Source organism: Canis lupus, chromosome 1 (genome assembly GCF_003254725.2).
Source record: "Canis lupus dingo isolate Sandy chromosome 1, ASM325472v2, whole genome shotgun sequence".
NCBI lineage: Eukaryota > Metazoa > Chordata > Mammalia > Carnivora > Canidae > Canis > Canis lupus.
The window spans coordinates 88595938-88620527 of NC_064243.1; the positions used below are offsets into that span (position 1 = coordinate 88595938).

At 41.7% G+C, this 24590-nt stretch overlaps 1 protein-coding gene across 6 annotated transcripts in view; it reads right to left on the reverse strand.

Annotated features, from left to right (window-relative positions):
• The window catches only part of PIP5K1B (phosphatidylinositol-4-phosphate 5-kinase type 1 beta), a 300641-nt gene that overhangs the window by 106005 nt on the left and 170046 nt on the right, over positions 1–24590 (reverse strand). For all 6 annotated transcript variants that reach the window (XM_025423372.3, XM_025423371.3, XM_025423373.3 and 3 more), the window contains 3 exons: positions 19962–20079; positions 10659–10811; positions 6198–6497 (listed from right to left, as the gene is read on the reverse strand). In XM_025423372.3, the coding sequence (XP_025279157.1) occupies positions 6198–6497; positions 10659–10811; positions 19962–20079 (571 nt within the window). The remainder of the gene's footprint in view (positions 1–6197; positions 6498–10658; positions 10812–19961; positions 20080–24590) is intronic.

Consider the following 24590-nt stretch of genomic DNA (forward strand, 5'->3'; position numbering starts at 1 on the left):
TTATTCATGAGAGACAGACACAGAGAAAGAGACAGACAGAGACACAGGCAGAGGGAGAAGCAGGCTCCATGCAGGGAGCCCGACATGGGACTTGATCCCCAGTCTCCAGGATCAGGCCCTGGGCTGAAGGTGGCGCTAAGCCTCTGAGCCACCCGGGCTGCCCCAGAGAGTGAATTCCAAGCAGACTCCCTGTTGAGCGTGAGGCTCGATCCCAGGACCCTGAGATTATGACCTGAGCTGAAACCAAGAGTTGGAGGCTTAACAGACTGTGTCACCCAGGTGCCCCAGCAAGTAATCTTTCAAGGTAAAGATACAAAGATGTGGAGTCGATATTCCTGCACTTAATAGAAATGCGATCTGAAGCACTGTTTCCTCTTTAATGGTAACTGGGAATGATAACTTATATGCAACCAGTATAAAAAGAAAGAATACAACGGTCTCAACTAAGTGCAAGAAATTAATGTTGAACAAAATTATAGCTAAGGGGTAAGCAGTAGCCAGAATGCTAAATTAAGTAGTACAGAAAATCATCTACTTGGTGCCCCATACAAGAATGCCCAGAGCTGAGAAGAATCTGATCTACACATTTAGAGCTTGCTGTACATAGTTAGAAAGACCCCACTCTGCACATTAAAAAGTCTCAGTATTCTTACGACTGGTTTCATTAAATTCTGAGAACCCATTAATATTTATGGTGACAGACATTTGTGGAAAAAGAAAATTCGTTCCACACTATTTAAAAATTAATAACCTTACTGCGCAACAAAAAAATGATAATAAGTGTAAAATAAGTCATTTGGGTCTTTAATTACCAGGACTGTGCCTGGTAGGACTCCCACTTGAAGGAATAAGAAATATTTGGATTATAAACACAAGTTCTCACTAATCTACTTTGCAGCGATGTCATATCCCCAGAGTTATCAATAAATATTGTAAGATGTAATAATTTATCAAATTAATTAAGTGATTGGGGACCTTTTAAATTTTTCACAGATAAGTTATATCAGAGAAGAAATAATTATAATAAATTAAAAATGAATATCAAAATAGCTCCTAACCATTCTTCCAAAATTAATGCATAAATTTCAATTCAAAAAAAAATTTTTTTTTTTTTTACATAATCTTGTAATATGTACAGAGTATATACAATAAGCCAGGTACTGTACTCGGCAGGGAAGTATAAGGAAGAAGCTTTGGCCTTTGAGATATTTACAGATTTAGCTAGGGAGACAACACAAACATTGAAAGGAGACACAGGTCAGTATTAAGTAAAGTCAAGTCTAATGACTTCTACAGTACTGCTTCTATGGGAAAACAACTGAAAGATAAATATACTTTCATTACACAAATGGCTTAACATGGGGACAATCGGTACTGTTTTTCAAAATAATCCCGAGTGATTCAAAACGGAGATCATCTGCTTTATTACGTTCTCAGTGCCAATCTGGCAGGCAAAGGCAGTGAAAGCAGATACTTCCTCCAAAACGGGCAGAACTCAGAAATCAGCTAGATACACAGAAGTCCCCAAGATAGATTTTTTTCTTGGAGATACAATCTAAACGTGTCTCTCTTTGTCATCAGATGGCTTATGGTGCTTATTCCTTGGTTAAAATACATATTACAATAAACATTTACTAAGCACCAGGCAATGCAGATACAGTGACAGATGAATGTTGGATTCTCAAGCTCAAGGACCTGCATGCGAAAAAATAAAAGAGCGTGCTAAATCCCACAAAGGAGGTAAAGCCAGGGTGTATGAGGAGCCACAGCATGGTGGTCCCAGAGGGATGTGATGCCGGGTGGTTCCCAGAGGAGCAGGTGAGGGCAAGGTGAAGAAGAGAGGGGAAGAACAGCCCAGCAGAGCAAGCCATGCAGGAAAAGGCCGTAGTCAGGGTGCCTGGGTGGCTCAGCAGTTGAGCATCTGTCTTTGGCTCAGGGTGTGATCACTGAGTTCTGGGATAGGGGTCCCCACAGGGAGCCTGCTTCTCCCTCTGCCTCTGTCTCTGCCTCTCTTCTCTGTGTGTCTCATGAATAAATGAATAAAATATATATATATATAAAAAAAGGCCAAAATCTTCACAGGCTGGGCCCAGGCGCTTGGAAAGGCTGGAGAAAGAAGATGCTCTGGACAGAGGCAAGAGAAGGCCGAAAAAGAAGCTGGAGGAGCATCTGGAGAATATCTTCTCCAGGGGCCACAGCAGGAAAGATCTTAGTGTCTCAAGCTAGGAAGAGTAGGCTTGGTTCACAGGCAGTGGGGAGTCTCACTTAGAGGATCTTAAGGACCTGGCGGTCTTCTGATCAGAGGATCACTTTGGTGGAAGCCTTGGGCATAGGTTGGAAGACAATGATATTAAAGATGAGTAAAGAGATTATTGCAGAACCTCCAGTAATGAATCATCAGGGTCTTAAGAAAGGCAGTGGCTGTGCATATGGAGCAGAGCAGAACTCTGATCCGAGGGTTACTTAGGTGGCTGACTGGATGGGGCATGGTAGCTTCCAGAGTATAAAGAATTGCCTCTCAGCTTGTCTGTCACATGGGGATGGTCTGAATAAATCCTCCTTCCTGTTTTTGACAGCAACAAGTAACCGATGAAGTCCTGGCAGGACTCTGATCACGGCTCTTACCCTGGGTCAAGGTCACTTACGGGTGTTAGAAGGCTGCCACGGCAGGCAGAGAGTGAGGCCCAGGGAGCGGAAATGCTTCAGGAAAGGGGACCCTGTTATTTACTTGTTCCCAGACACTGCCAACAGGGAACAGCATCGTGGAGACCAGGGAGAGCCCAGGGTCTGGGTCCCTGCTTTTGGAAAGAGCCTTTGTTTGAATTGTATGGGAAGTAGGCTCAGCAGGTTTGAAAGATGAAGTACATTCCGTTTTCCAGGAGAGTTGCAAGCGGCTACGCTGCTCTGTGGGGGAGTTGGCCCAGGATGGACCATCCCAGGGGGCAGGCTTCTAGATAGACCAGGGCCCCAGCTCAGGCTGGGGAAGCCGGGGAAAGCAGAGCGAGGCTGCCCCAGGGATCCTGGGAGATAATGGCTCACAGATCAGGCCATTTTGGACACAAGAGTCCAGAAGCAGCAGCTGTCAGGGACTGAGGGAAGCAGACTGTTGGGAGCTCGGTGGAATGTCCACCAGCCACACTGGGTCAATGAGCCATGCAGCTGTCTTCCTGCCAGGGGACTGGGATCCTGCGGTCTGAGAAGTCAAGCCCCCAAAATGAAAGGAGTGGAATGGGCAGGAAGCAAGAGGTCAGGAGGCTTATCAGAACTGCCTGGGAACAGAAACATGCCTCTACCGCTTTGCCTGCCTGAAGAACTCTTCTTCAAAACCAAGCCATGATGTCACCCACTCTGATGTGCATACAGCCTTAGAATATTATCATGGCACTTGACACACTGTATGACAACTGATTACACACGGAGGTCATTCACCCCATGTTGGCAGACAGAAGGCCTGCAGCACGTGTCCAATAAGTGAATGAAAGGATGTATCCTAAAACAGGCCTAGTTCACCTTTCTGTGGCCGGGCTGCTGACAGGGTCAAGCGGTCCCCCCTGACTGGTGTGGGTCTAGAGTCTGAGCAGTACCACCTCACTGAGACAGAGGACTGAGAGCCACAAAGGTCCTGATGCTTCGGCACTGGCGCCAGCCCGGAGGTGACCCCACATCCTCCCTACATCTCGACCTCGGCCTGCACTAAAGCACGGTTCTACAAAGTGAGGAAGACATCAGGCCAAGGAGATGCTTCCAGTAAGGCCAACCACATGTCCTGTTCTAGGCATCCAGGGTGCTGGCTCTTTAGAGGATGCTCTGGGGAGAGAGAGTGGATCGCTGCCTGACTCTAGGATGGGGGCCCCGCGCCTGAGATGAGGTGGATGGGGGTGTAATGAGTTCCAAGGGATACAGGAATTGTGGGGTGGATGGGCATTTTCCCGGGGAGACAGTTCGCAGCTCTCATCAGTTTTGCAAAGAGGCCCATGACTGTGAAACACGAAGAACCACCATTCTGAAAATGTGCCTGAGTTCCTCAAGGCAGCTCTGCTTAGAGAACTAGCTGCTGACTCCAGATCACAAAGGCCTTGGTCATGGTCAAGGGATTTGGGCTCCCTCCCACTCCAATGAGGCATTTATGTGCTCCCACACCACCCTGAGAAAAGCCTATTTAAAGATGAATGTTGTGCGTAATTTAAAGAAGTTTCATGGTCTGTATTTGGGTCAAGATCAAATGCAGCGAGTCAGAGGGAGTTAGCTTTAGGACCTCAGTACTGACCTTCCTTAAAAGAAGTCTTCCAAAAAAAAAAAAAAAAAAAAAAAAAGAAAAAAAGAAAAAAAAGAAAAGAAATTCTCCAGGGTCTCATTCCTGACGAAGAGTACATGTTTGACCTTGTTCCATCAATATGGGACTCAGGAAACACTAATAAACAGACAAATCTGGTGCTATAGCTCTTTTACATTTGACTTCCCCCGCCATTTTTTTTTCTGGCACCAGAGCCTGTGTTTTTAAAAGACAGAAAAAAATGACTTTCCATATTAAAGATGCAAGCAGCACACGCACACACACACGCACACACACACACACACACACACACAGACACACAGAGAAACCAAATATAAAACTGGACTGGCTTGTACTAAACTCTGGGGAATCAAGAGTCACTTTTCACCCACATCCTGTAAGGGCAGAAAAAAGCACAGGAAAAGGTTTCTACTAAAATGCGTGTGTGTTTTGTTTTTTCTTTTTTAAAGAAAAACATGAATCATTCATATCCACCCAGATATCTGAATAGCACAGCTGGACATTTTTTTTGTTTGCTTCGTTCCCACTGTTCTTCCCCTGACTTCTGAAAAGATAATTTTAAAAGAAAAAAAAAATCCTTACAGTGAACCTTTACATTGTAATTGTTAAGAGCACGTACTTTGGACCCAAACAGGTGTGAGCTTTGCCACTGACTTGCTAATAAGTAATGCTGGGCAGGTTCCTTCACCTCTTTAAGAGCCTCATTATCCCCCAATTTAAAATGCGAATATGAACAACGCATACTTCAGATGGGTGCTGAGAAAATTAAATGAAATGTACATTAAAAAAAATATATCAGGCTTGCCTGGCATGTGAGATATTAGGAATAGGAGCTGTGAAATAACATCTCTATCAATGCAACAAACCATGCCAATGACACACTTAGTGCATTCTCATGCACACCATAACATGTAGAAAGAAAAGACCCATAAAAAGAACTGTGTTTCGCATCAAGGGTTTGTACCTCCTTCTCATCTACACCAATGCAGGTCAGCTGTCCCGGCCTACTAAGGTCCAGAAAGCCACAGTACATGCTAAAAGCCACATGCCTCATACTTCCCAGGAACCAGGTCCTAACCACCCTGACCAGGTTGGGGCTCAATGTCAGTGAATCTCCACTATGTCCAACCTAGCTGGGAATCTAGATGGTTCTCCCAAGTGCACCTGGGCCACAAAATGCTGTTTCTGAGAATTTGTTCATCACATAATCAGCGTTCTTCAGAAGCCATAGAGCTCCATTTTCATCTTTCTCTCCAAGGAAATCTACTTTCTGTAAACTCACCGTATTGGAAAAATCTTTCCCAGGTTCTGGGTCTTATTATTTGGATACTAAGAATTGCAGGCTGGGGTGGGGGGGTGTCTAGGAATTCCTCCTAACTTGGGACAGCCACTCTGGCTAAGTTTGCATATATTATGGCCTTTGCTTTGTCGAGATCCGATCTGATCTCCCAAAATAGTTTAGGCAAATGTACTGCTTGCCTCTTGCTTCTGCAACCACACTGAGTGTCTGGGGATCTTCTTATCAATTCTTTCAACTTCTCTCCCTTGGCTGGAATCTTAACTTGTGAAAAGGTTTGTATATGGCTTTTCTAGCTAATCACTGCATTAAACCTAAACCTTTCTTTTCCCTCCACTTTAACCACAGGAGAGGATGAGAAGAAAAAAACCCAAATTCTTGTTTCATTTGACCAAAGAAAGCAGACTTAGTTTTTTTAGTAAAATCCACGGGTACCCCAGATAGTTCCCTTATCATCCACCAATTCCTTCAATATTAAGGAAGCTCGGATGGGTTCCGGGACTGTCAACGATGGGATTCCACATGTCCATTCTGGACATTCCTTCTCGAGGTTACAATATCACAGATGCCTTTCCAAAGGCAATGACAGTAATGCCATTTCCTTACCCGGCAGTCTCTCTGAAGTGTTTTCATGAGCGCGTTGTATGTTTCTGTGTCAAAGTATAACCCTTCGTGCATGTCTTGCAGGAAATCTAAGTCCTTAAACGTGGGGTTGGATTTTTCTCTCTCCTTTCGGGATGCTCTTCGCTTATAAGTGGAGCCTTTCAGGTCATAAGTGAAGTGCATTCTCATGGAGCGCGGTAAGACATTGTTCATTACCACAATCCTGATATTAATGCCCCCTGATTGCATGCAATACAGTCCGTAAAATTTTGGCAAAAGGGTCCTTGGATTCTGGTTTAAATTCTAAAAAAGAGAAAAAAGAAACAAACCTGTTAATTCTCCCATTTTCACAAAATAATAGTGTTAAATATGTGTTTTCATCTAATATGATAATTAAAAATGAAGTGTGATTATCTTTATTCATGGCCATTACTAAAGTATCACTCTTTTGGATCTGGTTCTTAAGTTGGCTCATTGGAATAGCACTTTCATTGTTCTAAACCCACAGCATTAAAAGTTGCTGAACTGAAAACAGAGAGTCCCAAGTAAGATTCAACTAACCAGGCAAAGAATTGATTAGTGCCATGCGAGACTCTGATCTAAGGGGACTACAAAGAAAATTAACTGCTGGGGTGAAAGAGATGAGCATTTAAAATTTTAATAGCCTCTGAAAAAGTGTCTTCCAAAATGGGCAGACCAATTTACAATCACACTTTGTAAGATTATGTATTTCTTGTCACCCTTCATCCGTGATGTGTAGTATCGGGCTTTAAGATCTTTGTTAGCATGACTGGTTTAAAAAAAAAAAAAGGAAACTCATTTTTTAAAAAATTGGAATACCACTGATTATTAGAGAAATGTCACATTTTGCATGTATTTTTAGCCATTTCAGAGACAATTCTGTGTTATTATCCTCTGTGTTAATATCCTCTTACAGAAAAACCCTTGTTTTTCTGTAGGCTTTGTTATTGTTGGAATTCTCGATATCCTCTGGATATTTGTCATTTTCCTATTCTCTGTGGGGTATTTTTTTTTCAGTATGTTGTCCTTTTGAATATACAAATAAAAAAATACATGCCTATCTTTGTTTCACTTTAAAAGCAGGAGAGAAGTTAAAAAGTTTGCTGGAGGTAAGTAAGCCTTTAACATTACGAAAAGTTTCTCTACTCTCCACTATCCTCCCGATTTCTGGCTTTTACTACTGTTCCCACTTTTCATCATTCTAGAAGTATTCTATCGGCTTACATTAATTTTGTGACTGGTGTTTTTTCTGTTATACAGATGTTTTTGCCTTTTGATGTAGTCACATTTATGTCCTTTCTGTGCTTTCTTTTTGCTTCCTATTTGGCAAAGCTTTCTATACCCCCAAGGTTATCAATTTCTTCCATTTTTCTTCAAAGTTTTTAACAGTTTTGGTCATTACTCCATATGGAATTATTTTTTGTGTGTGAAAGATCTGAAATACGGTATTGTCTGAATTCACTTATTTGTCTAGCACTGTACTAATTCTTTAATATATTAATATCTTTGTCTTTTAAAATGATTTTATTTATTCATGAGAGACACACAGAGAGAGGCAGAGACACAAGCAGAGGGAGAAGCAGGCTCCATGTGGGGAGCCCGATGAGGGACTCGATCTTAGGACCCCAGGATCACGACCTGAGCTGAAGGCAGATGCTCAACCACTGAGCCACCCAGGGGCCTCTATATTAATATCTTAAATATTAGTATACGTTTATAGATTTTTGGTATATGTTACAGCAGGCTCACCATTTTAATTCTTTATCAGAAATGTTTTGTCTAATTCTACAACTGTTTGTTTTTTTAAACGCTCTTAAAACGATACTTGTTTTCACTTTCTTTTGTTTGTTTTGTTTTCACTTTCAAATGAATCCATTCAGGGAAAAATCCTACCAGGCATTTATTTTATTTATTTTTTAAACACAGACTTAGTTCACGTTAATTTTCTCCTATAAAGTATGTGGTGGCTACAGCAGCCTGGTCCTCTTTACAGACTCTGGTGTGGGTTGTGACAAGATGGTTAGTGAATTCCTGAGAGGGAGATTTGGTGAATAGTCTGTTTCCTGAGGTACGGGGGAGACAGCTGTAGGTCTTGGGAATGGCGTCCAAAGTGGCCTTGGCAAAGCTGCCCAGGGTGGTAGTGTGGTCCCTGGCCGAGGGGGAGCAGTCGCCAATGCATCAACATAGTCTACAAAAACCTCATCCTTCAGAAATGCCCGCAGGAAAAAGCCAATGATCTCAGATTCATGGGTAGGGAGAAGAAATAGATCTCCTCCAGGACTTGATCTTCATGTTCTTCAACAGATGGCCCAGCTCGGTGATGGGGATCCACTCCTTGTCCTCGCAGGACCAGTGTCATCTGACATTTAGTATTTTCTTGGAGAAGAAGCCCTAATAGCATTTTGATTATAGTTAGATCAGATTTATGAAACGATTTGGGAGAACTGGCATCTTTATAATACTGAGTTCAGGAACAATGTGTGTCTCATTATTTCAGAACTTATTTTATGTCCTTCAACAACAATTTGTAGTTTATTTGTTTTTACAGACTCAAGTATTTTAGAGTTCCTATTACAAAAATTCTCTTGGGGTTATTGCTCACACATTATTGTACTTCCTTTTTTTTTTTTTTTTTTTTTAAGATTTTATTTATTTAATCATGAGAGACACACAGAGAGAAAGAGGTAGGGACACAGGCAGAGGGAGAAGCAAGCTCCATGCAGGAAGCCTGATGTGGGACTCGATCCCAGGACTCCAGGATCACGCCCTGGGCCGAAGGCAGTGCTAAACCGCTGAGCCACCCAGCCTGCCCTATTGTACTTCCTATAACTTGCATTCCCTAACAGAATGATAGTAAGTCTTCATTCATTTGTATCTTTATTCTTTTAATAATGTTCAGTGTAAGTTATTGTCATCGCAAATAGGATCTCATTTTCTCCCTTCTATCTCCTACTCTAGATGATCTACAAAATGGAATACCAGGGATCACGTAGATGCATCTCATATCCTGCAAATCTGCTGGACTGTCATTACCTCTAGAAGCTGTTGGTTAATTTTCTTAAAGTTTTGCTCATTTTTAATTGTATCATTCACAAGAGAAGAGTGTTTTTACTTTGCTATTTCTTTTTGTACTCAAGTTATTGGTAGAAATTCTTACAAATACATCAAAAGGACCCTGATTGAGGGGCATCCTTATCTTTTTCTATTATTTCCAACAAAAGGGCTCTTGTTCTCCATGAGGTATTTTGCAATTCTTGGAGACTGATAAATGCATAATATGTGTGTGTTCATGTATTTATTTATGTTAAAACTTCCCTGCCAATTGAAAGAATTTTAAGCAGGAGAAGATGTTGACTTTGAATGCCTTTGTTTCTATTCAACGTTTATTTGGATTACCACACCATGTTCATATTTTTTCTTTTGACTGGATAAATCATATTATTTGTTATACTAGCTTATATGATTGGGATAAACCACTTGTTCAGCTAAGTTTTAAAATTTCATTTAATTTTAATTAATTTCAAATTAATAGCTGCATATAGCTAATGACTACCATATTGGACCATGGAGTTCTAGAACAAGAGACTAATCTATCTAAGCTTAGACGTATACACATTTAAGATTTGCTCATTTAGCAGGTTAGTAAAGTGCAATGACAGTTTGATGTCAATTTTACATTATTTAAAAATGTGTGTATGAATAGAATACATCAGAAAGGACATACACTGAAATTAGTAATATGTATCTCTGGGCAAAGAATTTTATTTGGCTGCATTTTTCTTTGTTTTCTGGGTGTTCTGTTTTCTCAACCATAAAGTAGACAACATGCTCTAAAAAATATTTCTCAGTTTTGTTCAGGATCAAACCTCGTAAATCTGTGCATGCTATCCACTGAGATTTTTATTTAGATTCCTGATTCCTATATTTATATGTGTGACTAATCTCCAGCAGATTTTGGAATTAAATAATATTTTTACAGCTGTGTTTCACATATAGCTTAGCACTCAATGAATGCTAAGAATTCATATCATGACTATGTACCGGGTGCATAAGAGCCTGGTAATGCACTGCTTCCTTTATCTTACACCTCATATTCTTTCTTTATTACAACAACTATTTAAGAAAGGTATTTCTCTGCTTTTAAAGATTGTTCAGACTAAAGCTCAGAGGTTATATTGCTTACTTATGGTCACACAGTTTGCTGATGGCTGAGCTGGGTTTTGAACCCAGAACTGTGTGAGTGAAACATGCTCTACTAACAGTTCTACCTTATGTTGTAAAATCTATTCAACAATGGTCATGGTATAATCCAAATGCAAAACAAAGCTCACCAAAGAGAAAGAAACATGCTGCAGGGTCACTGTAAAAAAGCACAGGGGGGAAAAAACTTACGGAAAGTAATTAAATCTCAAGCAGGAGTTTCAATTATGGATGGTTACTTACCATGTAATAGCCTGGCAGTAGCTTCTGAAGGAATTCAGCTTCTTTATGCTGAACGGTTTTGATGATAAATTCATCATCACTGGTCACAAAAAACAAGGATCCACTGGCTCCAGGGTTAGACAGCTCTATTAGAGGTTCACTGCAGATGGAATACTACAAGAGTAAATAAATTAACAATTAAAAATACACTACTAGGTATTTATCCAAAGGATACAAACATAGTGATTCGAAGGGGCACCTGCACCCCACTGTTTATGACAGCCATGTCCACAGCAGCCAAACTATGGAAAGAGCCTGGATGTCCATCAACAGATGAGTGGATAAAGAAGATATGGTGTATATTTATATATAAAATGGAATACTACCCAGCCATCAAAAAGAATAAAATCTTGCCATCTGCAACAATGTGGATGGAACTAGAGGGTATGATGCAAAGTGAAATAAGTCAATCAGAGAGAGACAAATACCCTATGATTTATTTCACTCATATGTGGAATTTAAGAAACAAAACAGATGAATATAGGGGAAGGAAAAAATAAAGTAAGATGAAGATGGAGAGGGAGGCAAACCATAAGAGATGCTGAACTCTAAGAAACAAACTGAAGGTTGCTGGAGGGGAGGTGGGTTGGGGGGGGATTGGGTGACTGGGTGATATGTGACTGATGAATCACTGAATTCTACCCTGAAATTAATGCACTATATGTTAAACTGAATTTTAAATAAAATTTTTTTTAAAGATTAAAAAAATACATTTACTGTATATGATGCTTCCAAGGAGGAAAAACACAGGATTACACGTTTTGATCATTCTGAAACAGGACGTTCTCTGCCATGAGCTTTCAATGGAGGGTTCACGTACACTAAGAGGGCCCTTTGAGATTTCTAAGAATTTAATTGATCCTTTTAACCTAATATTTTTATGAGAAACAGAAATGCCTTCCCCTTCCATCACCCTCCCTCCCATGTCATATGACAGAACCAATCATCACATCTGTTCAATGAAATAATGCAAACACTGCTGTGATCTATGGCGCTCTGTTTCCAGCAAGTGCCCCTAACATAACCACTGAAGGTATGACTCACACCGTGTATTTGTCATGTCAACACCAATACCTATTCTCTTCTCACTATTTACTTTCCCATAAGATGTCATCCGCGCATGGTTTCAATCAGGAGATGACTCTTAACAGCTGTAGCTCCAGCTCAGATCACTTTCAAAGGCTCCAGACATGTACGCCTGACTTTTAAATAGATATCTCTATCTGGTTACATCACAAGCACTTCACGTGTAACAAGTTCAGAATCAAATTCATTTCAGGGCTATGGTCAGCCCATATGATGCTTTTGCAGTAACTAGAAAGAGTTACTCTTTCTTCTGGCAGATGTAGCTCTGGGTCAGATACAAGGCTGATGAGATGAAGGGCTGGATTCCAGTCTCTACTTCAGTTTAGCCAGGTATTCTTGGGCAGTGCACACCCTGCACAACTATACGTGGTGACTCTAGATCACCTGCTTCCCCTCAATCTCTATCTTCTCCCTCTTTTCCCTATCTTAGAGAATAGAAACGTTATTTCTTTTGTTCCCAAACCAGAAACTCGGGCATCACCCTTGATGCCTCCCATTTCCTCGCCTTTCACATCCAGACTATTGTTATATCTACTCCCTTCATGCCATCTCTTTTGCTCATATGCTAAGTTCACTGATTTCATGTCATGCCTTCATTACTATGGAAGACTCCACCTTGCTTCAACTATCCACTCTTGACTTCTCTCGTGCATTTCCACCAGGAAACGGAAGATTGGTCTTTTCTTTTTTCTCTTTCCTTCTTTTCAAGATTTTATTTATTCATTTGACAGGGAGAGAGAGAGAGAGAGAGAGAGGAGAGCGTACACAACTGCACAAGAGCTAAGGAGAGAGAGAAGCAGACTCCCCGCTGAGCAGGGAGCCCAATGTGGGGCTCGATCCCATGACCCTGGGATCATGACTTGAGCTGAAGGCAGATGCTTAACCAACTGCCACCCAGGTGCCCCTGGAGATCTTTCTAAAACACCAATCTGATCATATCCTCCAATGCCTTCACATATTTCAGTGGTTTCTACCATCTGGTTAGAAGATTAACACCCAGATTTCCTACCAGAGCCATCAAGGCCATGAGTGGCCCAGCCCTGCTCTCCAGCCTTCTCCTTCATCACTTCCCCCCTTAATATCGAGCTCTACTTACAGAAAGCTACTTCCCCTTTTCTCAAATGCGCCAGACTCTCAGTGCCTGGGATTCTACATTTTCCTCTACCGAAAACCACCTCTTCCTTCTTCATCAGGCTGGCTATACCTCATTCACGTATGCATTTAACACTGAGAAAACTTCTCTTGAGCATCTGTAATGTCCCAGGTACTCATGAAAGCTTGGACCCTAGCAGGAGAAAACAGGCAGGAAATAAATTGTACATCGGACCGTGATGAGTGCTATGGAGACGATGGGGCATGGAAAGGGGCTGGAGTGCCAGCAGTGCCTGAGGGCTGGTTTGTGATGAATTTTCAGTAGTGCTGGTCACTGGAAACCACGCTGGGAAGAGGGCATCTGAGCAGAGGCCTGTGGCTGGCTGGGGGAGGAGAGAGCAGATGCGATGGTCTTGAGACCTGGGGAGTTCAAGGCATGGCCAGGGGGCCAGTGGCTGGAGCAGAGTGAGTCAGCAGAGCTGAGAGAATGAGCCAAAAGAGCAGGTGCATAGGGCAGCACAGGCCACTGCAGGACTGTGACTTTTTCTCTAAGGGAGCTGAAAGCTGGAGGGAGATCTGGAGTGGAGGACAGCTCCCGTCTGCTATGCCAAGTAGCCACCGTTGCACAGTGGGGAAGTTGCTCTGTGACTTTGGCTTTCAGTGTCTGCTGGGCAGCACTTACTCCGGAAAACTGGTCCCATGAGTCTAGATCATCTGCTTCCTGGCAATGGACGTTCTCATCAGGGAACCTTCGGTGCTGGCTTCTTATTCCGAGTCCCCATCAGACTGCAGAACTCGGTGAGGGCACAGACTACCTGAATCTTACGCCGTGGTACCCTGCACGATCTGTGCCTTGTACACTGTAGGCTTTAAACAATGTTTTGTCTCACAAGTGGCTGGATGCTACCACCAAGTGAAGAAGGGCTATCAATCTCCCCGAAAATGCCCCAAACCCAGCAGCAAAGTCAGTTTTGGGTTATGGAGCTCTGTGTTTATCAACTAACAACCCCCAGCACCGAAAAATATGAAAGGAGGGGAGTAGGAAGTGGGGGGAAAGAGGAAGGAGAAGGGAGAAAGTGGGAGAGAAACAACAAAAAGGCAGTTTCCAGATGTCGACTTTAAATTATCTTGCTTTGGCAGCACACGGATCAGGGAATCAAAATGCTCTGAGCAAAGAAAGAAGCAACTGTGTGCCGCCTTTCTCAAAGTCACGGCAACTTCCGTCTTCCACTTCTCTTTCCTGCTGGCTCGCCTCTCAATGAGCAGCGTCAGAGCCTCAGCCGTTGTGGGTGACTTAGAGGTTAGGAAGCAAAACAAACACTGCCCCGCGGCCGCAAACAGGATGCGTGAGAGCCCGCGGAAGCAGACAGTGCCTTCTCTGCTGTGCGTGCAGGATCTGGGTGGAAAGCTCATCAGTGGGATGGGCACAGGCCTTGGAATCACCTTTTTTTTGTGGTTTTTCAAAAGGTTTATTTATTTGAGAGAGAGAGAGAGAGAGAGAGAAATAGGGGCTGAGGGGCAGAGGGAGAATATCCAGCAGACTCCACGCTGAGCACAGAGCCCGAGGTGGGCCTCGATCCCAGGACCCTGAGATCATGCTCTGAGCTGAGATCAAGAGTCTGACACCTAACCCACTGTACTACCTAGGCACCTCTGGAACCACCTTTTTAAATTTTATTTATTTTTTTTAAAAAGCATGCCTCTACCAGTGCCCACTTACGTGAGTGACCTGGATTAAGTGCCTGGGGATTCCAGAGCCCAAGGAGCCTCATCTCTAAAACAAAGCCAATAACAGCTCCATGAAAGCAGCTGGAAGTTTCTAAAGTGGATACTTTCAAAAAATAAATAAATAAATAAATAAATAAATAAATAAATAAATAAATAAATAAATAAAGTGGATGCTTTCAAAACCTCTGGCAATGGGTGACCACTTAGCGACTGCTGTTCCTCGTCCTCTCTGCGTGACCGTATGTAGGGGAGCGGGGCAGACAGCGTGCAGTACACACCTTTACACCTTTCAGGTGAGGAAGAGCTGGCTGTGCCTTGGGACATACTAAGGGGTTCAGCCCAACTCCAGCGACCGGAGGGCTCCCCAAAGACACACTCGGATGTTGTTAGTGAGTCAAGAAAAAAAGCCACGTCTTTTGTATATTCAGGAATTTGAGACACCAGAAAATAAAGGTGTCAACACCCTAAGGTCTTATGAAGAGGGAAGGCAGGCCCCGCTCAGGCTCTTGTGGAATCCTGATTCTTTCTATTATGGGCTTTGAATTCCTGGCACAGAACCTTCTTACGGATAGGAGTCAATTTTGTGAAAGTCCAACAACAACACAGAATGCAGAAATTAGAGGCTGCAAATAGAGAAATTAGGGGGTGATTCAGGAAGAGCTGTCTAGAGAAAACTGGATTCAGACCTGAACATCTGCTTCCAATTAAAGTCTCAAATTCTTCTATAAGCAGTGACATTATATGGGAAGTATTTCATTGGTTACTTGTCAAAGCGTCCTATATAAATTTATAAATGAACGTGCATGGCAAAAAATTATTTTGACACTTAATAACCCGGTGCGGGGAGGGTCACTGCTGGCAGAGCACCAGTGCGCTGCCAACTGGCGCTACGATACCGACCAGGAACACTACCGTTATTACCTGTAATTTTGCACCCTAGACCTTGGTTACCATGCTCTGTGCTAAGCGACCTTCTCTGAGAAGTTGCTGTGGATGAGCAAATAAAGAGGCGAGATGGGAAAATCTGAATTAGCCTCAATCAACAAAGCCCCCCATGTACACTTGCGTCTTGTGCACCTTCCTGGGGGCCCTGCCTTCCGCACAAGCTGCTGCAATGCATTCGTTCTCTCCCTTCCATTTCCTGCAGGGCCTCCCCACAATCCCCACTGGAAAGGCCTCCAAGTACAACCCAGCTGGGCCCTGCCAAGGCAAATGAACAACGTAAACTTTCTCGGTGCCCTGGAGATCATTCTTCCTGCCATTTCTTCCCCTTGATAGTGTGAAATAGTCACCCCTGTTCTCTCTTGGGGGCTGTGAGTCTAGAAGGATGTCCTATGAATCACCCTGGATTCTGGAACACTTGGGCACCTGGGGCAGAAGGAAGTCAAACCAAAGGCTTGCTGCCCAAGCAGAGATGGGCAAAAATGCTCCGGGTCCCTTGGCCTTCCTTTGGGAGGCGTTTATTTTGGAACAAATAAGGAAGGAGGTGCAGTCATGCCACTGTGCTGCGCATACACAAGCGCCTCACAATCCAAATTATGCATGTTCCAACATGAAATTTGCAATCGGCATGCGGGTGGTGAATCTTAATGGTACCAAGAACATAAACAGAATAATTCAGGCTAAAATTCAGACACAAGAGCACAAGACTAAGTAGAAATGCACACATACCACAGGGATCCAATATTAAACCTCTCTGTGGAGTCACCAATCACTATATAATGTTACCCTCTCCCCCCTTTTAGATCCGTAGATCTTCACAGATTTGGGTTTGATGAGCCCCATTCAGACAGATGCCAGGATGGATGTACTCTTCGTTTTGAATGGTCCTTTTTTTCCTTCACACAGTTTATTTTATTATAATTTATCTATCATCTATCTATCTATCTATCTATCTATCTATCTATCTATCTATCATCTATCTATTTTTTTTAAAGGGAGGTCTTACTTGTTTCTCCTGTGCTTTATTTGGGCTTAACTCTCCTAAAAAATGCTTTGTTAGGGGTGTTTGGCTCCTTGGGCTTAGATGCTTCAGAATGGATCATCACAGCTCATAGTCTGATGGCTGAGGGCGTGTTATGCTGAGATCACATTTAATGAGCAGTCTGAGGCACAGTGGCCAGGAAGTCAGCTGGTGAACAGAATAACACACAGGGGGACAGCTGGGGGGATCCCTGTTCTGGTCTGTGATGGGCTCTGTGCCCATCAATGTGGATAACCTTGGGTACCTCTCTGACCCCAGCTTTAGGCTGCTCATCTACAATGAATGGTTGGGCTAGAAAGTCAGGGTTTTACCTAATTCTGGGAAGCATGTCATGTCAGGTAAAAAACACTTTCCTCATCTGCCACACTTCACATCACTGGCTGGGGTCTTCACATTGAGTGGTTTGGAGATGAACTTCCACTTCTGGGCTGGGGGTGTCTCCAGTGGGTGTCTCAGATGCAGGGCAGGGAGGTGGCAGTAACCACTGGGGACCTGGCAGCCATGTTCAGCTACAGGGCCTTTTTCTGTTTCTTGTAGATCCCAGACACGGGGCCAGTTATAGGGAAATGGAAAATGAAGTCAAACAAAAGCACTCTGACCTACTTGGTCCTATCTTTTTCTCCCTACATCCCCCACTAAGTTTTTATTATGGAAAATTTCAAAACTACATAAAAGTAAACAGAATTGTGTGATTAACATCCATATGTCTCTCTTCCAGCTTCGACAATGATCAACTCCCAGCCAATGTTGTTTCTGCTATAACTCTGCCTGCTTCCCTCAGATTCTTTCCAGGCAAATCCCAGACATCAACTCATTTCACTCATAGATACTTGGGCGTGTGTCTCAAAAAGACAATGACTCCCACTGAACCATAATACCATCCGGCCACCAAAAATCAAATTCCTCAACATAATCAAATATGTAATTGCTCTTTAAATTTCACCAATTTCCTATAATTAAAAACAAAAACAAAAACAAAACACTTGTATAATCTGGCCCTGTCTTTCTAACTTCCTGACCCAAACCTTCCCCTCCTGCCATGTTGGTCCATCCATCCAAAGTACTTCTAAACATGTAATGCATTTGCATCTGTGGTCCCACAGTCCTAAAACCAATCTTCTCCCCTGAATATGCTTCCCTTCTTTTGCACCTCATCAAATCGCTTCTAATTTTTCAGTCACAGTGAAACCATTTCACATCCATAAGAAGCCCCCCTCATCCTCTGTGTAACAGAGAGAGATCCCCTCCCTTCTTCAAAATCCTTGGGCATTTACTGTTGTACTGTAGTCTCTTTATTTACTGCCTGGTAGAGCTGGTGATTCTCCCACACAAACAAATCATCATTCTAAGTTCTCTAAGTGTCATGACTTACAATTTTTGAGCATCCCTCTGATTAGTAGCCAAGTATTTTTGTTACAGTAAGTGTCCAAAGTACCTCATCAATTAATTTACCTTTTGCCAGCTACATGAAGGAAGACTTTTGCTCTGAGAAGCCATCAACTTAGTCTCCTGTGCTCCTTTGTAAATACTCTAATCTCATGACGGAAGTAACTCTTGCCAGTTTAAACTCTCATTAGGAGACTGTATAAGCTGTGTGTGTGGTTGATCAGGAAAAAGCCTTCCCCCAAGAAAGCAATTTTGTGAGACAGAATGAGTGCAAGAGTGGGCTTCTCAGCCTGCAGCTCAATGATCACAGGAGGGTGAAGGGCAGACAGGAAGACGTGTCATCACACTAACTGGATCTGTGTTATGAAGTACAAGTATATGGCATCTTAGTGGCTAAAAACAGCTCAAGGAAATTCAGTAGGAGAATCCACTAATTTCTAATGTGTGGCAGGAGATCAGAGCACAGTATGGTTTTCAATAAAGTATCAAGACCCCACTGAGTTCCCCAAGCACATTTCCCAAATGACAGTGATGCTCAATGATCACAGAATGGTTAGAAACCAAAGAATCTTCTCTAGTACATTTCCATACCCACCCATGTCCCCTCCCCTAGATTTGCAGCTTTGTGTACTGGAGAAGCAGGTGAGGGTAGGTTGGAAGTGCTGGGTAGAGACACCCGACATCTCAGAGGGGCATAAGGCAGAAAGCTACCTGGAGGTACACATTCTAGGGCAGCAGGATGCCAGGGGTTTACTATTCAGTTCCCACTGCTCTGTGCAGATTTGTTAACGTGCTTTGAGGAACCAGTATCATCTCATCGGGCAGAAGTCATAGGAGTTTCTCAGGGCCCAACTAAAGAAGTTAGGGGGGCAGCAAGGGATGGGGAAAATAGGTGATGGGGATTAAGATGTATACCTGTTGTGATGAGCATCAAGTGATGTATTAAACTGCTCATTCACTATATTGTACCCCTAAAACTCACAGAACACTGTATGTTAACTGGAGTTTAAAAAAAACTTAAAAAAAAAAAAAAGAGAAGAGGGTCACACATGGGTTTTCATCAGCACAGAATAGAATCAGCTTTGAATTTTATCATGTACATCTTAACCTAAATTATAAAATGCAGTTTAAATACTCTTTGTTCCAAGTGATAAATGTTGCCTTATTTCCTCTGCAAAGCTTTATTCCAGGATCTGGCTTGAGTCTTATTAAGATCATTCAGAATGGGGGGAACAATAAATATTTGATGGCATCCTTCCTACAGCTTCTTGAAAACCAATTTTGAAGAGCCCCAGGGTGTTAACAGTGATCAAATTACGAAATAAACCATTTTCCTCTTGAAACAAAAAGGAAGTTCCTGGCTCCCTGAACAGGAATAAGGTAACAATCTGAGGTCACATCAGACTACCTCACAAAAGGCTGTTGTGTTCATCCTGCCACGTGCCAGAAAGATGGAGAGAAAAGACAATTCCAAGGATAAAATAGGTCCTTGCACCAAATGAAAAGACATTTAAAGAGAGCTTGCATCAGGAGATGTTGAGAACAAAACTCCCTAGCATCTAGGAAAAGGCATTCAAGCTGTAGGTCAAGGTGAAACTGGCCGTAGGCCAAGGCAGGTTTGAGACAAATGGTATAAATAAGGCAATTAAAATAGGAAGGCTTTCAAATAGAATCCAATCAGCAAAATTCACAGGAGTATTTAGAACTAATTATAATATATCTGTTGGAATAATGATCTAGAGTAGCAACCAATCCCACAATTATTTAAATATCAATTACCATAGCAGATTTTGTAGCTATCAGTAAATGCAGCAGAGCCCAATCACATTTTCTGAAGCTAAATTTATCATCATTATGAAACTTGGACCTTTTACTATGCTCCAGAGCTTTATAAAATAAGAGACACAAGCCACTTGTCACTGTTGCTATGAGACAAATGTTTATATCACACGTTTCTGGAGAAGGAAGGAAAATTTACAGGTTCTTACCAAGTAATCATCAGGCTTGATACCAAAAAGTTCTCTGAAATATCGGAATGCTAGTGGAGCATACGTCTTAAATCTGAAGTCTGGGTAATGATGTGCTGGGGTCAGATTGCTCCCTTCACTGCAGTTAAAAAAATAATAATAAAAATAAAAAAACAGCAAGAGAGAGAGAGAGAGAGAGAGAGAGAGAGAGAGAACATTATTAGCAAAGACAATTTTGACTTCAAATACTAGCTCTATGGGTCCTGAGCCAATTTCCCTGCTAGGAAAACATACCCCAATTGTGGGTCTCTCTGAGCTCATGTCACAAAGGGCAATGGCCATCAGGTAAAACCAGATGCTAACTCAGAGGGGGCCACTCCAAGCAGGCATTCCCTACCAATCACATTCCCTACCAATCACAGTGGGTCTCCAGCCTGAAAACTCTTCATCATCCATCTGCGCCTGTGATTTTCCATCTTTCCCAGTGAACTCACAGTTGTAATACTTTAGGTACAAGATCCAGGGCTTAGTGCATGGAATAATTTGAAAAATGCATATTCTTTTTGGCCATGAATATTGGCTAAACATTTCAAAGTGGAAGTGAAATAATTTTAAAAATATGTCACTAGCAAAATCATCAAACCAGAAAGAGAGGAGTCCTGAATCTGAACTCTTTCTTACATCCATATTTATAGGAAAAGAGACCTTAAATATTTTAGGGATTTTAAAATTGTATTTCCATTCCCAGATACATCATTATCTTTTTCTCTCCCTCTCCCGGGTTCATCTTTAAAAATTTTTGTGCAATATTGATGACACATGAAAAGTATGAAGAAATAAACCAGTGACTACTCATGGAGCCAAAATGCTGCTTATGAAATAAAATATTATCTACTTAGTTGAATTGCCTTCTCCACTTTTTATTGATCATAAAACCCTCTTTCTCCTTAGAGGCATCCTCTAGTCTGAATTTTGATGTTTATTCTTCATTTTATTCTGACTACAACTGTAATACATTTCACATGACATCCGACAAGCCACCTAATTTATCTATACTTAAAGTTTTCATTGTGAAAAGAACAATGCAGTAGATGCATACAATTTTATAGAGAGGCTTAAGTTCTCTTTTTGCCACATTCTAAATGGGACATTAAGACTCTATAACTTTGTCTTGGTCTGATTTTTGTGGATACAAATAACACTGTGCAAATTAAAAGGCTTTTAGCATACAACAAACACTTGGAATCTACTACAGTTGAAGTTTTTTCAAGGCAGTTGGATTTTTGTATCACTACCTGACAGATCATTGACAATAAGCATTTTTTAATTGAAAGGATGGGTTTTCAAGATAATGCTACAACAGTATAGTTGATTCTTACATGAAGCTTAGGCTCAAGTCAAGAAGTAAGGTAAAAAAAATCACTGGTATTTCTCTCTATATCACAATGGAATATTACTCAGCCATAAAAAGAGTGAAATCTTGCCATTTGCAACAACATGAATAGATCTAGACAGTATAATGCTAGGTGACTTAAGTCAGAGAAAGACAAATACCATATGATTTCACCTATATGTGGAATTAACAATAACAACAACGACAAAAAAAAAAAAAAAAACCCAGAAGAGACAAACCAAGAAACACTCTTAACTATAGGGAACAAACAGATGGTGACCAGAAGGGAGGTGATGGTGGTGGGCAATGAGTGAAACAGGTGATGGGGATTAAGGGTACACTTATGATGAGCATTGAGTAATGTATAGAATTACTGAATCGCTACACTGAACACCTGAAATCAATATAACACTGTATGTTAATTACATCAGAATTTTAAAAATCATTTGATTAATTTAAAAAATCACCATAATAAAAAAAATCACTCTTGAGGACCATTTAGAAGGTTATCTATTCAATATATCTACTATAGCCAGTTCTTCCTCCTGCATGGTCACAGATGACTGCTTCTTCTGGTGACTCCCAGAGGAAGTAGTTGGCTTGTGCTGTTAGGGACCAGCAGCAGATAATACATCTTATCTTTAGAGACGAAGCTTGCCCTTTAGGGGAATGGCCCAGGAACTGGGTCTGCCTGGGATGAGAGCAGTCACCTCTTATTGTGTCAGCTCAATGTGCAGAATGGCCCTGAATCACTTGCTTATTTGAATAGTTTCCATTTCCCTAAGCAAGTATAGTTGAATATTCATAATATGTATGCACTGCCCAGGCATTACATCTGAACATTCCCTTATTCTCTATTTTGAGACTTTAAGGGGACATGTATTCAGTTATAGGTCCTCCGGGATTGTCAAAAGGAATAATTCTGGAGCTCATCAGATATGCAGTAGCTTGAAAATGTGGGCTATGCAGAAATAAGGGGTAAAAATCAACAAGGCTCAAAGTGGCCTCTGACATCCTTCCTCACTGTTGCAAGCCAAGTAAAAGTCAGCACGATGCCTTGGGTTTGAAGTGAGCTGCTTTCCAAGGGCTAAGAGTGTTGCCAATTTCTTATTTCTTCCACTCTCTTCTCCCTTTTCTACTTCCCACGATCAAAGTAACTAATTCCTTACAGCGCATTACATTACCTTCAACGTTCAAAGAATAAAACCCAATGGTCTACATCTTTGGGGTTTTTCTTAAGAAAGAAGATTAAAAAAAAATATTTGAGAGAGAGAGAGAGAGTGCATGGGAAGAGGGGGAGAGGCAGAGGGACCAGGTGAGGGAGGGTCTCAAGCAGACTCCTTGCTAAGAGTGGAGCCCAGCATGGGGCTTGATCTCACAACCCTGAGATCACGACCTGAGCCAAAACCAAGAGTCAGACACTTAACCGACTAAGCCACCCAGGCGTCCCTGAAATTTTGTTTTTCTCTCTCTCTTTTTTTTTTTTTTTAAGATTTTATTTATTTATTCCTGAGAGACAGAGACACAGGTAGAGGGAGAAGCAGGCTCCCTCCCTGTGGGGAGCCCCATGCGGGACTTGATCCCAAGACCCTGGGATTACGCCCTGAGCCAAAGGCAGATGCTCAACCACTGAGTCACTCAGGTGCTCCCAGTTTTGTTTTGTTTTTTTTTTAATGGCTTATTCTTATGCATTTGAGGGCCCAAGACTCTATCAGTAAAGATAGAGTATTTATCATTATTTTCATTTGTGGTTACTCTGAGCTTCTTGGGCTGCTCACCTTTCCCTGAAACCATCAACTAAGACACTTTCCCTTGGATTCACATCCCCCTGACTACTTGGTTCACTCAGTCATGGTGCAAAAAGGATAGTGTGATGTTTTCCTGGAGAGCAGACAGCCACGTACACACACAGGATGTATCTGGGATGAGAAAGGGCACATTTACTTCTGTAGGTATCTACACTGACAGCTGGTAGAAAAATCTGCCAAATCATTAAGAATGAAAAAATAATCTAGCTAGGTTGGGATCACAATGAGATACAGACATTGTGTCAATTGCCTGTATGGGACAGTTAATAACATACATTTTCATAAATGGAGAAAATGGAGAGGGAGTAGACATGATACTCATCATAGGCATTACACAGAGTAAAAATTTCTTCATGGCATCATTAACATACATGAACTAATAATTATTTACTGACATTACACAATCTTGAATCTCTCTATTTGCACGGATGGAAGGGAACATTCCCCAAGTAGTGAGTCATAACATATCACCACTCTTTGTTTCTTTCCTAGTAGATTTTATCTTAGGACTTTTACTTTCCTTTGATTAACAGAAGACCAGCTTGCATTCTCTTAAATTATGCTGAATAGCCAGGGTGGTGGTGATGGTGATGATGCTCAGACTCCTTATAGTCAAGAGAGGCCTGGGTCCAAGTTTCACCTCTGCCATTTACAAGCTGTGTTTCCTGAGCCCTGGTACAATGTCAAAGTGAACAGAAATGTGAGTGGCCAGGTGCCTAGAATGTGGAGAACCCTCATATGTTTGGATGATCAAGGCTGTATGATGATGGCAAACAGCCCAGACTTGAATACTTCACATGGAGGAGGAGTTGACCAGGTAGTATTTAAAAAAAAAGAAAAAAAAAAAAAAAGCAATAAAAGAAAATGACAAAATGGGAAAATATTTGCAACTTGTATCACAAAGGGCTGATCCCCTAATATAAAGAGCTCTCATATACAGCAAAGTCGAAGACCAAAAAGTTAATTAAAAAAAAAAAAAAAAAAACAACAGCAGCCAAAGATATGATCAAGCGCTTCACAGAAATGGATGTATAAATAAATGAAACATATGAAAAGATGCTCAAGCTCGTTTATAACATAAAAAATGCAAATTAAATGTCACTGAGACTATACTATCTAGGAGATTGGCAAAAATCCAAAATTTTGGTAAAGCTCAGGGGAATTTGGTGCCCTGGAGCATTATTAGTGGGAAGTAAGGTGGTATCTTTTTATGGAGGACATCTTCACAACTTCTGTCAAAATTACAAATGTACGTAACTCTATGACCCAGCAAATGCATGCCTGTAATTTATAAACTAGCCTATGTACAAAACAACATATGTGTACTGGGTTATTCATTCTAGCATTATTTGTAAGGACAGGTTGGAAGCAAACTAGCTCTGTCTGTCTCTGAAGAGGTAGGTCAGATTATTTATGGTTCAGGCACACATTGGAATACTATCTAGCTAC